At 44.9% G+C, this 16,253-nt stretch overlaps 3 protein-coding genes and 1 long non-coding RNA gene across 4 annotated transcripts in view; 2 read left to right on the top strand and 2 right to left on the bottom strand.

Annotated features, from left to right (window-relative positions):
• The window catches only part of PIGL (phosphatidylinositol glycan anchor biosynthesis class L), a 73,979-nt gene extending 63,154 nt beyond the window's left edge, over positions 1 to 10,825 (top strand). Inside the window, exons 8-11 of the mRNA XM_075168595.1 lie at positions 1,365 to 1,558; positions 6,464 to 6,631; positions 8,465 to 8,633; positions 9,999 to 10,825. The gene's annotated coding sequence lies outside the window, so the exon portion shown is untranslated. The remainder of the gene's footprint in view (positions 1 to 1,364; positions 1,559 to 6,463; positions 6,632 to 8,464; positions 8,634 to 9,998) is intronic.
• CENPV (centromere protein V) lies at positions 287 to 3,615 on the bottom strand. Its single transcript, XM_075168596.1, has 5 exons — positions 3,353 to 3,615; positions 2,261 to 2,359; positions 1,359 to 1,428; positions 919 to 1,033; positions 287 to 560 (listed from the first exon to the last, which is right to left on the bottom strand). Exons 1-5 carry the CDS (start codon positions 3,601 to 3,603, stop codon positions 436 to 438), a joined length of 660 nt encoding a protein of 219 aa, XP_075024697.1. The 5' UTR covers positions 3,604 to 3,615; the 3' UTR covers positions 287 to 435.
• Positions 6,395 to 10,410, bottom strand: LOC142090541 (uncharacterized). The gene is made up of 2 exons (XR_012676579.1): positions 10,334 to 10,410; positions 6,395 to 6,868 (listed from the first exon to the last, which is right to left on the bottom strand). It is a non-coding gene; the product is annotated as an uncharacterized LOC142090541 (long non-coding RNA).
• UBC (ubiquitin C) lies at positions 10,694 to 13,039 on the top strand. Its single transcript, XM_075168590.1, has 2 exons — positions 10,694 to 10,823; positions 11,510 to 13,039. Exon 2 carries the CDS (start codon positions 11,516 to 11,518, stop codon positions 12,887 to 12,889), a length of 1,374 nt encoding a protein of 457 aa, XP_075024691.1. The 5' UTR covers positions 10,694 to 10,823; positions 11,510 to 11,515; the 3' UTR covers positions 12,890 to 13,039.
• The last annotated feature ends 3,214 nt before the right edge of the window (positions 13,040 to 16,253 follow it).

The raw sequence follows: 16,253 nt of genomic DNA, 5'->3' as shown, positions 1-16,253 counted from the left end.
TCCCCTTTAACTCTAAATCCATAGTCAATTCATTGAAGTCAATGGAGAAAAAACAGTGTAAGTTAGTATTATGTCCTAAGCAAGAGATTACCTTATATAGGGCACTTTTATAAGCCAGACTTGAAACACAGGAAATATCCATATAAGCAAAGATTAGATTTTTTCTTTTGTACTTTGCTTTGTTTGTTGTGATTTAAACTTTAGCACAGCTAAGGGCAAAGTACCAAAATAGCAGCCCTGTGGTGGTTTATGGAACAGAGGTAGTTTGAAAACTGAAAGTCACAAATGAATGGGACAGGCAGCATAGAAAGATTTATTTAAGAAACAGAGAACAAATAACAATAATGTAGAGATTGATTTTGCCAACCTTCACCCAGGAAAGCCCGGACTACTGTTCCACGGCAGTGCTCCAAGTTCAGCTGCTGGAAGGGTATGTCAGGGTTTTGACATGTCTCTGATGGTCTTATGTTCCTTCACTGCCTTCTCCCATTCCTTGCCATTGATATCCTCTGTGACAATGGTCTGCACGGTGCCATCATCCAGACAATGGGGAGCTATTCCTGAAGAAAGACAGAGTACACAGAAACCTGCTTTTCATAGGTAAAGTGTGGGAGATGCCTGCACCACTCTATGGATGGGGAATCTCAGGGAATGCTAAATGCTCAGTCCAGCTATTGCTGTAAGGCTGAGGAGCCTAGGTGAGAAACCTGTCATGGGCAGAAGCCCACAAGTCATAGGTAAGATTGTTACTTATGGAGGAGCTACAGGTTCAGACTGCAGTTCCAGATGTTTAGCACTTTAGGAACAAACTCTTAACACACATGCTGCTCACTGCTGTCATGTTAGTAGCCAATGGAGTCTTTATCCAAGGTTTGCTTGGTGGTTAGCTTTGGTTACCAGTTTACTCTTTCTACCTACCATAACCATCTGGATTAGAACGAGGAGTATAAAAGCTCTGTACACCACAGGTCTTGCAGAATGTGTGCTGGGCACAATGTGTGTTGAAGGTGTATGTTGTCAAATTATCAGCACCCTAAACAAATGAAAAGCAATGTAAGTTTTCCACATAAATAGACGTATTAATTACTTTCTATGGGCCTGTAACTAAGAAATATAAAATACCACCTTCATGTCTTTACTTGAGATACAGAGTTCTGCATTCATGCTCCTTTTCTGAACCTCTGTGCTTTGCATATACATGTGTCCATCCCAGTCAAGCCTGAGAACTGCAAGACCTCTAACATCAGCTCACTAAATAAGATGCACTAACACGTTCACACTGCATAAAATTCAGCCATTTCCCCCAACCAGCCATAGACAAACTTCATGGCCATGCTCTTACTGCATTCTTACTCTACCTTCAGCAGCTTGAAACGCGACGCTGGGACAATGAAGTGTCTGTTCTGTTTCTTTGTGCAAATGCTGCAACTGTAAAAGAAAATGCAGACCTTTCTAGAAGCAGCGGACAAGTTGTAGTACAGCAATCAGATCTAGCATGGATTCTTGACAACAGAAATTCCACTGACAGCTAAAATGGCTCCTGGTTAGCATCACAGAGGTAAGCAGCAAAAGTGGACTCGTGATATCAGTAGTGTTTGGATAAGCACACCCATGGAACAGGCTGACGTTACACACGTACACCGATAAGATACTCTCCTACACCAAACATTATATGCCATTTTTTCTTCACATATACAACTCTCAACAGACATAACAAGGACAAACTCTGAGAAATCCATTTAATCTTTCAGACTAGACTTTGCCAATTTTGCCAACATTAATTACCTTGCAAACAAGAAAGTAAGATTTAGAAGTTTACCGATGACCTAGAAGCAAACTAGTTGCAGGCAAAGGGGGATCACTAGTGAAATCAGACACTGTTGTAGTTTGAAGCACATGTGGTCAGAGATGTAATGTTCACTTGAGAAGGCCAAGTTAAAAAAGGATTGACGTGCTTTGAGCACACTGCACTTAGCGGAAACAAAAAGCAGATGGCTGAGCACCTGTACTCATTAGATCTCTCCTGACACTTTCTGCATGAGCATGGATGTGAGACCTGAAATCCTGCCCAAAGAAGCAGTACCTGAAATCACCAGCACTGATCCCATATTGAATCAGGACATAATTAGGGGTATACCCCATGGAAACAGCTCAGAGGATGTTTGGCAGTTGTGTCATCTTCTTTTAGCTCCAAGATATTGATTGGAAAAGCATACGAGCTTTTATTCATCTATGAGAATAGGGAACAAAAAAAACTCACTTGCAGTTAAAAACATGCAGATCTGCTGAAGCCCAGACCTCAAAGCGGACAGCTCCGCAGTGACAGCCTCCTGTGTGTTTGACCAAACCTCTGTATTCACTAGAGAGAGAAACAACAGCGGGGTTTTGTGATCATACTTTTTTTTTTGGCCAAGAAAACAGTAAGGCTATATATTACATTATTCAATTCTGCTTTGAGCAATTGCAGAACACCAGAAAATGTATCCACTCAAATTTATTTTCATAAAATGTGCCAGAGGGAGATAGAGAATGGCTTTTGTCCTCTGCAGCAATGGCTTTTCTGGTTTAATTAAAATGGTGAAAAGGAAGGAAGAGCAACAGCTCAAGTAAAGTACACTCTGCATGCAATACAAAACATATGCTCCCCTGCCACAGTCCAGGTCAAAATGCTGATCCAGGCTACAGCATTATCCATGCACAACAATATGTAGAAACGAGTGGTATCATCACAAGACAACCGGGAACTGAATTTTCCCACAGTTTTCCCACAACTGCTCCAGCACTACTAATATTCCTCCATTTAAAAGCTAGGAAAAACAGAGAGAAGTGGATTCTACATAATATTTGAAATGCATTTTATTTTGTATTGTAATTGCAGAGGAACTTCATCAAGGAATTTCTGAGCTTGTGCTTCTCTCTCTCCCCTAGAACACCTCCATAGCAACTGGGCAGAATCACCATGCTAGGTCAAACGCAAAATGCAAAGGAAAAACCTTTTCCTTTCAGATTTTCACTCCCACGGACAGTTACTGATTACAGTCCGGTGATGATGTGCTGCGCTCTGCAAAGAAAGAGCACAGCAAATGGGTGGAGATTTAGAAGCTGAGCCTCACTGATCCCACACGGTGCATTTTTGATGGAAGAGCCCTGAAACACAGGAAGCTTTAGCATAAAAAGCCACTTTCTCCGTGGTGCGTGCGCCCCCCCCCCCTTCTCTGCAGCTCTCCAGAAGCCCGTGTTACTGCTGTGCAGGTGCTGCCAAGAGGACGATGATCTAACGGGGGAAGGAGCCGCCGGGCAGGGTGGCTCAGCCTGGAAGCTGCGGGAAGAGCCGCCCCGGCCCCGTACTCACTAGGCGTCCAGCAGCAGCCGCGCCGCCTCCTCGCAGCTCAGCCGGTGCCGCTCCTGGAAGGCGGCCCAGCGCCCGCTCTGCGCCCCCAAATCGAAGGCGCCGGGGCCGGGAGGCTGCGCCTGCGCCCCCGGCCCGGCCGGGGGTCCGCTCGCCGCCTTCCCTCGGCCCCGGCGGATCCCGCCCGCGGGGGAGCTGGCGGCCGCGCTGCCCCGCCGGGACCGCCGCGCGCTGCCCGCCGTGGCTCGCCCCATGCGCTGCCGCGCGTCGCTGCGCCGCGCCCGCCAGGGGGCGCCGCAGCGTCGCTGCGCCGCGCAGCGGGACCGGGGGTGTCCCGGGGGGGCCGGCCCGGGGCCGCAGAGGACGCTCCGCTGTCGGCATCGGGCCCGTCTGCCGGCCGTAACGGTGGGCACCGTGAGCGAGCAAAACTGGAAATCACGGAAAATTCACGGCCCACGCTGTTAGCCGGTTTGCCCCAAACGAAACCAGGCTCGCCTCTTCCTTGTAAAATCCCTTTTAATGGTAGAAATGCCAGTTATCCGCAAGCATTAGCATGAGGTCTTTCCTTTAATTATAAACATATTCAAGGATGTCAAGGTGCTTTGCAGACCTGAGGTGCTATTAAAAGGATATTGTTTCACATCTCTGCTATGCGCCACCCTTATTAGAAACAAGACTGCTGTTTAACAATACTGCAGTGTATCAGGATGCACCTTCAGAAGTGTATTTAGTCCTTCCTGGGGTTTGAAATCATTATGGCAGCCTGGCAGAGAAATGGGTACGATTCCCACTAGACAACTTTTCACAAATTCTGCCACCAAAGTCTTAAAGTTAAAAAGGAAAACAATCAAGACAGTACATACCCTTTTTTTTTTTTTTTTAAGAAAAAGCAGCTTAGGAAAATGTGAAAACACTCCTCTAGTGGTAAATATCTTAGAAAAAGTTATTCTTGAACATCTGAAAGACAACGCTGTTTCTCAAGTAAAACTATTCAATGCAGGGGAGAAGTACAAAACTTGTAGGTGTCCAAGTCACATTTGGTTGGGCGGGGGGGAAATCACTCCAAGGATGAATCTTTGTGCCCAGTGTTGCAGGACTGGAAATCTATTTTGTTCGCGTTATAATCAAGAATTTATATTTTCAACAGGGCTTAATGTCTTGCTCTTCTCAAGAAGGGGAACAGGGAAAGATGTAAACAAGTGAGCTGACAGTCTGTTGTGGGGTAGAAGAGGCACCAAAGGGTCATACCTCAGCCAGGAATATAGCAAAGCAACTGGACAATGATGAAACAGCTATCAGCACTCTCTGGTCTGGAAAACAGCTTTAAAAACATGCGGCTACAGTGTGTAGGCTGCCTCCTGAGCTGGCACATACCAGGACTCGCATAACAATCCTGTGGCTCAGCACCTCTCTTCTCTGAGGATAGGAAAGGGCACTGAGTTACAATTTCCTGTTATTCCTCATGTGAACCTCTGTACTGGTTACTCATTCTAATGGAACCATTTTAATACACCATATGTGACAAATTCTGGCCCATGCCAGCGTGTTCATCTGTAGCTCCTGATCTGAGCCACTCCCAGACCTTTAGTCACACTAGATTTCATGTTAGTCACCTTATATTTTGGGAGGAAAAATCACTAAGGTGAAACTGGAGTCCACGAACTGAAACTGAGCCTATGCAGTTTGCAGCATGGATTCATTTGCCTTCAGTGTGGGGTACGGCCAGCATCAGTTGCAGGTTTCAGCCTACACAGTCTGTTCTTTTCTAAAAACAGTTAACTGCACTAAACTGAAAGCCAGAACATATTTTAGGAACTTGTTAGCGATCAGTTCACACAAATGACCTCCTCTCTGCAAGACAGGAGACACTAGCACTTGTACAGTCTCAAAAAGCAGTTCCAGTGAGAAAACTGGAGTAAGTATGAGTACGCAGTCCATGTAATATCTGCAAATCTATTACTCTCTGTGCCGCTCCGCAATTAGTTCAGCATATTTTGAATGTAAAAAACATTTTGAGAAGCTAAATTCTGTTCTTTATGATGTTTCAGGATAAAGAACTGGAAGACAAAAATGGAAGAAAAAAACGCAGTTTTGTTTCAGAGGGCTATAGTAAAGAAATTCTTCCTCTTTTTTCATTTGTTTCATATTTTATTACAAAGGACTCTTAAAACTCAAAACTGGGTCTCACATAAATAATCAATTCAAGAGCTTTATAGTGGATCTCTGGCTGATGATAAATTTCACTGGTATTCTGATCTGCAAGCCCTAAATTTCAGTGGTTGCATGCTGTATTGTCAGTGTACCTGGGTGGCAGGCGTTTCCCAGTGCCCAAAGAGTTAACAGCTTTCACTGGTACATTACTTCCAAATCTGATGCAATGTTTGCCAAACTTTAGTAGAAGCCAATAGCTGGATGAAGAATGCTTTTGCTCCTAAGCTTCTGAGACAAAATGGAAAAGGAAGAATTATTCAGAAAGATGATGGGATGGACAAGAGGAAAAGTCCAGTAAATCACTGTTTGTTCTCTTTAGGTGTCTTGTGATATTCGAAGTTCAACAGCTGACGTGTTTTAATGTTAAAGTACAAAGGTGTTTTTCTGTACCATTTCAGCTCTGCTTGTATAACAATGACTCAGCTCTGCAGACCTGGCTTGCAGCCCACATTGAGATTCTGTCTGTAAGGGCATTTTCATCGCAAAAGCAGCACTGAAAGCAGCTACATGTTTCTGGGTTAAAGAGAATTAGGAACTGTGGATGCTTTTCATCTAATAAGCAGGGAACTAGAGTAGTGTAATAGCTAACACCACACTTAAAAGACTTGAGGTAGTTAAAGCTACATAATTTCTGCAGGGGAGAAAAATGTCAGTGCTTGGATTTTAGTCTTACTGCTGTGGAGGGGGAAGCATTCTGGACATTCTCCTCACCATCAAGGGATCCAAGCTGGATCTGAAAACAAAATACAGGAGGTACCACCTCTGGGCCAATGGACAAAGGCTGTTCAGAATGGCCTTGACAGTATTTGTTTTTGTTCACTGTTAGAGAGGTTCCATTGAAACATATTAATAATGATTAACAGTGTTTTAGGACTTATTTCTTCTATCTTTCTGTTTTTCAAGGTGCTTTTTTGTGATTCTGCTGAAAAACCTCACCCCAGAAACCACATGCTAAATTGGCTCAGACGCAGCAGAGAGAACATGAACAAAGAGAGCTCCTCCACTGCACTGCAGCTTGGATCAGATCCAAAAGACTCAGAGGCAGGAGGCAGACTGAAAAGATGCAAACAAGTAATTTTTAGAATAGACCTAGTTATTAATTGTTGCTTTCACTGGCATAACATGCAGACACCAACCTGTGATTTTAGGCTGATGGCGTCTTTATAAAATGCCCTTTAGAAGTCTCCTTACATCAGAAGCATAGTCAATTGCCACATGTTCCTCTGGGTCATTTAGACTTACAGAGAAAGATGTGCCCAAGCCTGTTTATCGTGGCAGCACAGATCTTAAAGCTGTATCCCATGTGTCCTGCGAAGTCAAAATATACTTTAAACAAACAGGGAGACAGAGGAGTATTGCTCATTTTCCTCTTTTTACTACAAATCTGGATATCTATTTGTTTTTCTTAAGCTTTCAGTTCCTGAAGTTGGTAGCTTATTAAAAACTTTGTTTATTTAAGGTATTTTTAGCATAAGGCCTAAAAAACAAAACTAGATAGTTGTCTTTTTTTGGTAATCTCATAATATTACAGTCAATCTCACAGCACTTTGAATTGTGACTCACTATTTTTGTAACCCTTGAGCTTGGCAATACAAGGACAAGCAGTAACATGCCACAGCTCTATTTGTCTTGTGGCTGCAACTTCAGCAAAGACTGGGCCTTATGGCAGTGTTACAGTTTTGGGGAGAAAATTATCCTGCTGTGTCATACACAGTGAGAGAGATCTGAGGTAGGTATGAGCAATGTTATGAGATAGGAATATACATTGTTTTTCCCCTGTGGCCCTATTTTTATCTGAACCAAGGAACAGTACTGAACTTGCTACACATACTCAGATCGCCTGACTGGCTGGCTGTCCCAAGTTAAACCCTTGTAACTAAAGATAAACAGATTGCTTCATTTGACATTGCTCATGTAGAAATGATATGCTGTTGCTAGGACATTAGTGTACATAAAAAACAGACCGAGCTTGTATTCTAGAATGTACAGATTCGTTGGAAACATTTCTTTGACCCCAGATTCTTCTCTTCTGAAAGTAGGTTGCTTTGTACTACTGCCCAATGACCTACTTTTGAAACCACTCGGAAAGAAATACGCGTTCCCAACTGCAGGCCCCATGCCCTGGCAAAGGCTGGAACCACCTGTGCAGTCAGGCCAGTCACAAGATACAGATTTCTGTTTTTTCAGCTTTCCATTTATTTATATACAGTTCACAGTCCGCTGCTTGATGATTCTTATTCACCAAGAGCTACTAGAGGAAGAGTGGCATGTACATTAAATACATACGCTTTGTACAACCACAACAGTTACCACACCATTTAAGAATAAACAGATCTCCTTTGTCTCAAATTTAGGTAGTAAAATATTTTCTAAAGAAATTCTGAGGTAAAGCTGAAATTCAGTAAAATGAAGTCACAAGGCCATCACCTCCAGCTTGGGAGCTTGTTCTGTACACATAATGTGTGAAAATGAGGCAGAATCTGGCCAGCAATATATAAACACTGCATTCTGACTTTAAAAAGAAGTACCTTTCAACGTGATAATAATTATCATTGAAGTAGTATAAAGAACCTATGCAGATACGAAGTGTGTAACGATCAGGGCACGAGTTTACCACACAGAAAAAGCCAAGGGACAGGAAAAGAGGTATTTAAGCAGCTCTCTGTATTCAGCCCACCCCCCCGCCTCCCCAAAACAAGAGGTGGGCTCTGTACAGGCATGTAGATGGCTATCACAGATTAATAGTTAGGAGAATTAAATTAATCCAATCAGTGGAGGCTGCAAAATGCTAATGGTGGCCTGTATAGAGTACCTGGCCCGCAGGCTATGGAGATTAGTTTAATTCTGCTAGGCCCTGGAGTTTTGTGCACAAAGCCTAACTCTTTTGTTTATCTCTTTTGACAGAGGGATAACTAAGGAAAACAATGAGCCTTTTTGCATGGAATTGATGAATTTAATCCATGATTATTTTTAAAATACTCTGCATTCAATGTCAGCATGTTGCTGCCTGTGCTTGCTTTGGGTAACGTCATTTCCCTGAAGAATGAATTTTTCAGGAGCCATTATTAACAAGGTATTTAAAGAAGTACTCATGGTAGACCCATCTTGTTGGGACTTTATTCTGATCTGTTGAATACTTACACAGAAACCGAACAACAAAAGTGAAAGCAGATTAGTCATACGATTTAGCCATACTTAAAAACAAGGGAGGGCTCCTGTGTTTTCTGGTTTACACAGAAAGGAAAAAAAAAGACAGCAATTTCTTGTTCTCCATCTAGAGGGACATGAAAAAACGAAGACATGCATACTAAAATCCTTAATACAAGTCTAATGTGCTCAAACACAGGCCAGTCTTTACATTAGCCTGTGGTTAATCTCCAGCTAACAGATGTGGACTTTCACATTTGTAAATATTAGTTACTCGTGGTCTTCCTCTCAGGACTCCATGATAATGTTTGGCTGGGGGACATAGTTCCTGGAGCAGTGCCTGGGATATGCAGCACGCACAGGCCAGCCTTGGAGCAGTCACCCTGGCACCATGCAAACAAAATGAATCTATTGGAAACACTGAGCAAAACTGGCAGCATGAACAAATGTGATACTGCCTAAATCTGCCTTTTGTCCTAAATCTATGTAGCTGAATAGTATTTCCAAGGTTGGTTATTGCCACGGAGCTGTCTCTGAACTTTCCAGTTACCATTTTCCTCTCTTCCTGTTTCTGCACTGTGAATAATTATTGTTGGGATGATTTATTTCCTTTTTACTGTAAACCAGGAGGTGCTAGCAGACACAAGCCCTGTTAGGAGAAAGGAAAGCAAAAGAGTTTTGTTCTTGTTGGGGTTTTTTGGTGGTTTTGGTTTGTCTTTTTTTTTTCCCCTAAGGGGGAAATAGAGTAGCTCTGTACTGTATCCTGCCATTCACATGTGGGCTCATGCTTTGTGAGTGGAGGATTTAACAGCAAGTTCGTCTGGCTTCACCGAAGGAGCTATAAGCAGATAAAACACTACCACATAAAAACCCTTCTGGATTTTGTGTACTCCAGGTATGATAGGATATAAAATGAGTTAAGAGCCAGCCTGAAAGGTATAATGAAGCTTAATTAACACAAAGCACATTTCCATATGTTCAGTTCACGTAAGCTGCTCCATAACCTGATCAAAGCTTCCTGTTCTGAAGGCAAGTAAACAGCCATTTGAATTTCAAATGTCAGCATTTCATCACAGGGGTTGTTTTGCAACCTCACATTAAAGAATTAAGTTGTCACCCGGCTGAAATTGGTTCAAAGGGCTGCTCAGGAAATGGGCCGCATGACGAGGGGCACGCTCAGCCTGTAGCAAGTGTGACGCACCAGGAGTCACCGACACTTCCCAAATTTCTAAATAACATCTTTTTCCAGCTTTGCTAACTCACTTCTGCTATTCCCGGCTTTTCCTCACAGCCACAGACGACAGGACTAGCCCCACAGCCTATTCCAGGCTCTGCCATAAACGCTTCAGCCCCCCCAGGGAAGGGGATCGGTCAGATGCGCGGCTATCTCTGTGGGTCAACAAAAAGCTGGCACATAGGGTAAACCCTCTTCCTCCCTGAGGGTGAGACGGGGGATAGGGGGCTAAAAAAAGCCCCCCATCCCCATCTCCGCAGGGCCCCGGGCGCTTCTCCCTCACCAGCCCCCTGCCGCCGGCCACTGCGGCAGCGCTAGCCCGCATGCGCACAGCCCCCTCCTCGCCGAAATCTGCCTCCGCAAGGCGGCTCCCCCCTAGCAACAGCGCTGACCTCACCGCGCACCAATCAGCGCCGAGCAGCACCGAATCTTCCAGAGCTTTCCTTACAGCCGCCCTCCCTCACGCTTCCCCCTGGATCAACCAATCAACACCCACTCTTCTTACTGCTGCACCAATCAATGCCGAACTTCCCGTTCTTTCTACTAACCGCTTCAGCGCACCTTCAGATCCATCCGCACCCTCAGAAATTTCCAGATTTTTAAGGGTCTGAGGTCGCGCACTCAGACTAGCTCCCCACTAAGCCTCCAGGACCCCTTTGCCCCCTGGAAGACAGATTGGAGCAGGAGAAAGGCGAGTATTTTTCACAACATTGGTCTTCTGTTTGGGACTACTTTGGGAAGCGGATGGACACGTCAGTTTACGAGGGCGTGCACTGTCTGGCAGGAACCGCATAAATACGGGTGGGTCTGCGTCACACGGTAGATAAGCGCTGCAGTGGAGCAGAGGGGAGCTGTTGACGAGCAACGTTCAGGGCCGGAGACGTGAGTTGAGCAGTGGGAGAGTTCGGGGGGCGGGGGGGGAGGTTGGAGGGGAAAAAACAGGACGAATTTTCTGGGCGGGAAGGTGTAAGGCGGGGGGTGGGTGCTTGTCGGGCAGTATTTTTTGGTGGCGGTGGGAGGGGAAGGAATTGTAGAGAGGCTTGTCTTACTCTGAACCATGTCGCTGGGAACTGGGTGGGGGGGTAAAATAGAGTCCTTAGGAGAAGGAGGTAGCATTATGGTGAAAATGGCGGAGGCTGTGCTTGTCCTACCCGGAAGCAGGTTGCTGAGTCATTGCCTCGGGGGGAGCAGCACAGTGCTGTTGTCGCAATTCACCACCGTGAGGTTCTGCAGCAGCTGTGCGGGAGGCTGCGGTGGTGCATCCCACTGCCGCATTGCTGCAGTGGGCGGGGGGGGGTGGGGGCAAGGAGGGATCTCGGAGCCGACTAGTGAGAGACAATATAAGGAGTCTTTTATAGGAACACAGCATACCAAGTCTTAAAAAGAGGTTTAATTTGTCAAGAGTAAAGTGTTGAAGACCGTTGTAGAAAATGTTTGTAAAACCAAAATAAAAATCTGAACTGGTATTTCTATAGTGTGAAATAGCAGCGGTAGTCCCTTTATTGAGAAACTATTAAAAGCTGTGTGTCACTCAGTAGCTAAAGCTGAAACTTCCATATGTTTTGCAGTTCAACATGCAGATCTTTGTGAAGACCCTGACTGGCAAGACCATCACCCTTGAGGTTGAGCCCAGTGATACCATTGAGAACGTGAAGGCCAAGATCCAGGACAAGGAAGGCATTCCCCCTGATCAGCAGAGGCTGATCTTTGCCGGCAAGCAGCTGGAAGATGGACGCACCCTGTCCGACTACAACATCCAGAAGGAGTCCACCCTGCACCTTGTGCTGCGCCTGAGAGGTGGCATGCAGATCTTTGTGAAGACCCTGACTGGCAAGACCATCACCCTTGAGGTTGAGCCCAGTGACACCATTGAGAATGTGAAGGCCAAGATCCAGGACAAGGAAGGCATTCCCCCTGATCAGCAGAGGCTGATCTTTGCCGGCAAGCAGCTGGAAGATGGACGCACCCTGTCCGACTACAACATCCAGAAGGAGTCCACCCTGCACCTTGTGCTGCGCCTGAGGGGTGGCATGCAGATCTTTGTGAAGACCCTGACTGGCAAGACCATCACCCTTGAGGTTGAGCCCAGTGATACCATTGAGAATGTGAAGGCCAAGATCCAGGACAAGGAAGGCATTCCCCCTGATCAGCAGAGGCTGATCTTTGCCGGCAAGCAGCTGGAAGATGGACGCACCCTGTCCGACTACAACATCCAGAAGGAGTCCACCCTGCACCTTGTGCTGCGCCTGAGAGGTGGCATGCAGATCTTTGTGAAGACCCTGACTGGCAAGACCATCACCCTTGAGGTTGAGCCCAGTGACACCATTGAGAACGTGAAGGCCAAGATCCAGGACAAGGAAGGCATTCCCCCTGATCAGCAGAGGCTGATCTTTGCCGGCAAGCAGCTGGAAGATGGACGCACCCTGTCCGACTACAACATCCAGAAGGAGTCCACCCTGCACCTTGTGCTGCGCCTGAGAGGTGGCATGCAGATCTTTGTGAAGACCCTGACTGGCAAGACCATCACCCTTGAGGTTGAGCCCAGTGATACCATTGAGAATGTGAAGGCCAAGATCCAGGACAAGGAAGGCATTCCCCCTGATCAGCAGAGGCTGATCTTTGCCGGCAAGCAGCTGGAAGATGGACGCACCCTCTCCGACTACAACATCCAGAAGGAGTCCACCCTGCACCTTGTGCTGCGCCTGAGAGGTGGCATGCAGATCTTTGTGAAGACCCTGACTGGCAAGACCATCACCCTTGAGGTTGAGCCCAGTGACACCATTGAGAACGTGAAGGCCAAGATCCAGGACAAGGAAGGCATTCCCCCTGATCAGCAGAGGCTGATCTTTGCTGGCAAGCAGCTGGAAGATGGACGCACCCTGTCCGACTACAACATCCAGAAGGAGTCCACCCTGCACCTTGTGCTGCGCCTGAGGGGTGGCTGTTAAGTTATTGTGCATCTTGCTCGACAACAAGATTGCCAATAGCACTTGTGTTTGCACTGTGGCTCTTTAATGTCTTAAGTTAATGCAAGCTTAAGTAACTGCTGAACAACTGTCTGTTGAAATGCTAATAAAGTTTTCTGTTGCACATTACAATTTGTAGTCTCTCTCAGTTCAAGCTGGTAAAACTGGTGTATTTAGTGACGTGCTTACTTCAGCTTTGTTCCTTGGCAGTTTAAGCCTCTTTGCATGTATAATGAGGACCTTGTGGATGAAACAGATCTAGATTAAAGTCTTAATTTAAGCACTAATACCATGTTATTTCTTCTTCCTAGAGTTTAACACAAGTCTATTTCCAGGAAGGATTATATGTTCTATTAAAGACCCCAGAAAGCCACAAACCAAATAAAGGTGGTATGACTGTCAATACAGTGGGGTGGGTTTTGCTGCAACTTATAAACTTGTAGTCTGTTTAAATTTACTCTATAGTGTGAGATGAGTGTGAACGGTTTTGTTGCATGGCTGTGCTATGGAGTGACTTCAGCCTCCGTATGTTCTATGGCAGCTATGTGAGCAAACATAAGTAGTTCTGTATTTTTTAAATGGAAAAACTGCTGTCTCTTCAGTGGCAGCCTGTTAAATTTTACAAAAGGATGCGGGGTGTTTCTGGGTTGTCTGGACTACATGGAACACATGGTCTGGGGAGGGACTGACTGCAGTGACAGTTGCTGCTGGTGCAGGGGTGTGTAGTGGGAAGGCTGCCTTGATACATGGGTTCTTGTGAAAAATGCTCTTAAATACTGAATGGCAATACATGACAGCAGTATAATAATTTCCTGGTTTGATACAAGTAGATGTGCTTTACACCATCATTTAGTGACAAAAGCTAGGGAGTTCCCACTAAAGTCTGGGTTGTCTTTTTGTTTTGTTTTTTAATGGAGTGGGTTAAGGAAACTTGCCCAAACAGGTGTTGGGAGACTTACAGTGGGGGTTAGAATGGTTTAGTTCAATAGTAGTGGTGGGTCTTAAAAGGAGGATGTCATCATCCATGTGCCCTTTCACAGAAACTTAACCAGGCTGTAAGGATCATGGCTGTCAATGCTTTCATCTGTTGAATTTTGACAGCTGCTTAAGTTGAAATGGGAGTCTTGGCATCCATGTGCTGTGTGCGCAGTGTTTCTGTGCTGGTGCACTGCACCATCTTGATGGACTTTTTTTTGTCCACTGGAGCGTTGCTGTGAAAGTTTGCTTCTCTGGAATACCAGCTTTCTATTTAACATTCTTGTCTGTCTGTGGTAAGTAGTGCACTTGCATTAGTAGTGCCTTCTCAGCAGGGATTGGCATGTACTCATGGCCAAAATGTCACACTATTGCTTTCATAGAAAACTGCACATTGTAACTAAGTTCAGTGTGCTTTTGATGATTATAACTGTGAGAGGTGGGTTTTTTCAGAAGCAGGGCTTGCTTCCCTGTCTGCTATACATAGCTGTGCTAGCAGAAATCTAAAGTTCAGTGAACAATTGCTGTTTCTACCATAAGAGATACTGTCCTCAGATTACTTGAGGCTTTGTGCAGAGCTGGTTTTGGGGTTTGGTCTGCTCTGCAGGGATGGGGACCCTGGGAATGTGAGGTGTAGCTGTCTGAGTGGGTCTGCACCAGCTTCCCAGTGTGTGCTCGCTCCAGCTTTACTCAGCCCAAGCCAAACCTGTGTGGAACCATTGCCTCTCCTGGTACTTCTGGTGTTCCAGTTTGTGCATGGTTCATAAGCGGAGCCGTGCATGGAGCCTGCTTCAGCCTGATGTTGCACCTGAGGTAATAAGCAGTGGGAAGAGGAGGGAACGTTCAGGCATTTTGTAACTGTGGGGAGCAGCTCAGGCCTAGTTTAGGCAGCCTGAGCTGATTGTGGGAAACTGAAAAACTGAATGTGGCCGTGTGCTGTTTTCCCCGGCCCTGGAGGAAGATTTCCTTAGGTGAAGCTGAAATTAACTGACTTGCTAGAAATGGCACAGAACAGCACATCCTTAAAGCCGAAGTACAAGGAGCGAAAGCCCCAGATGCTGTTGTGTTGCAGCAGTACCCTGCGTGAAGTGCGGAGCCGGACTCTCGGACGGCTCACTGCGAGGGCGCGGGGGCACTTGTGCTGGACTTCAGCTTCTCTTGTAGGAGCTGTGTTATTAAGGCTTCTGATCCCCCAGCTAACAGAGAGGTGGCAGTCACTAGCTGGAAGAGATGACTACAAGGGATTTCCTCATTAATAAAGAGAAATCTTTGTAATTTATCTTAAATGATGTGAATTAGGAAAACGTGTATAAATTACAAGGAAATATAAATATGAATTTGCATAATGTGCATTGTTTACACTGAAGAAGTTACAAACAAAAGACAAAGTAAGAGGTATCAGGCAATATGAATGATTGATGTTAAGGTACAACATTTATTTTTCTTGCAATGTGGTGGTAACTCAATTCAATCTGCTTAGAGCCAACTATTCATAAATAAAATAAGAATTTAATAGGCTTTAGCCAGAATCTATATGCTATTCAAATGGAATAATCCTAATGCTCCCATATAGACAACAGATTCTGATAACATCTTTTCATCCTGCTGCAACCTGAGCTTTGTGGCTGGCCTTTGTGTTTTTTCTTACAGCTTCAGTTAATTTCTAGTTTGTTCTCTCTTTAAAAAAAAATTAAAATTCCAAGTTTTCAGGGTTTTTGTCTTTTGTGCTTTTAAAAAAATACTTCTGTCTGTTTTAAGACGACAAATGAGATAACCCTGTTATAGTGGGTTTTGGATATGTTTAGTTGCTGTGGTAGCAACTGCCCCAAAACAATCATGTAGAGAAAGTGAGGGTTAAGGCAGAGAAACATGGGGAATATCTCAGTATTTTTGCAGTCTTGTCTACAGTTCCAAAGGCATTGCATAGTAGCTGTGTTCAAAGATCCTTGGCCACACAATTTTATATTTATGGAACATCGCTGCATCATCAAAACCAGCCTTATTTGGAACTTCATTTTTTAAATTAGACACGTTTCTGTTAACTATTTGATACAAACAGTAAGTGAATGGCTATAATTCTCACAAGTGTATGCTTGCAACTCCTTGTTGCTATTTTTCAAGAATTTCCTATAGAGGCCGTTTTCATAAGCAGCAGGAATTTAGGTTTCCTTAATGGCCACCGGATGTCACTGTTTCTCCACAAAAGTGGTATTTTGTAACTACCTTTGGATTTCATATTTTGCTGCTCTTTGATTGTCAGTGGAGCATTCCTTCAGGCTGTAATCCTATGGAAAGGGATACATCAAGTAGAAAGATACTTCCATTTAAGGAATAAGAAGTGGATGGTTCCTTCAAAGGCCTGAGAAGTGTA

Source organism: Calonectris borealis, chromosome 19 (assembly GCF_964195595.1).
Source record: "Calonectris borealis chromosome 19, bCalBor7.hap1.2, whole genome shotgun sequence".
In the NCBI taxonomy this organism is placed as follows: Eukaryota; Metazoa; Chordata; class Aves; order Procellariiformes; family Procellariidae; genus Calonectris; species Calonectris borealis.
The sequence above is the reverse complement of the archived record's forward strand: the minus strand, read 5'-3'. Positions and strand labels throughout refer to the sequence as shown.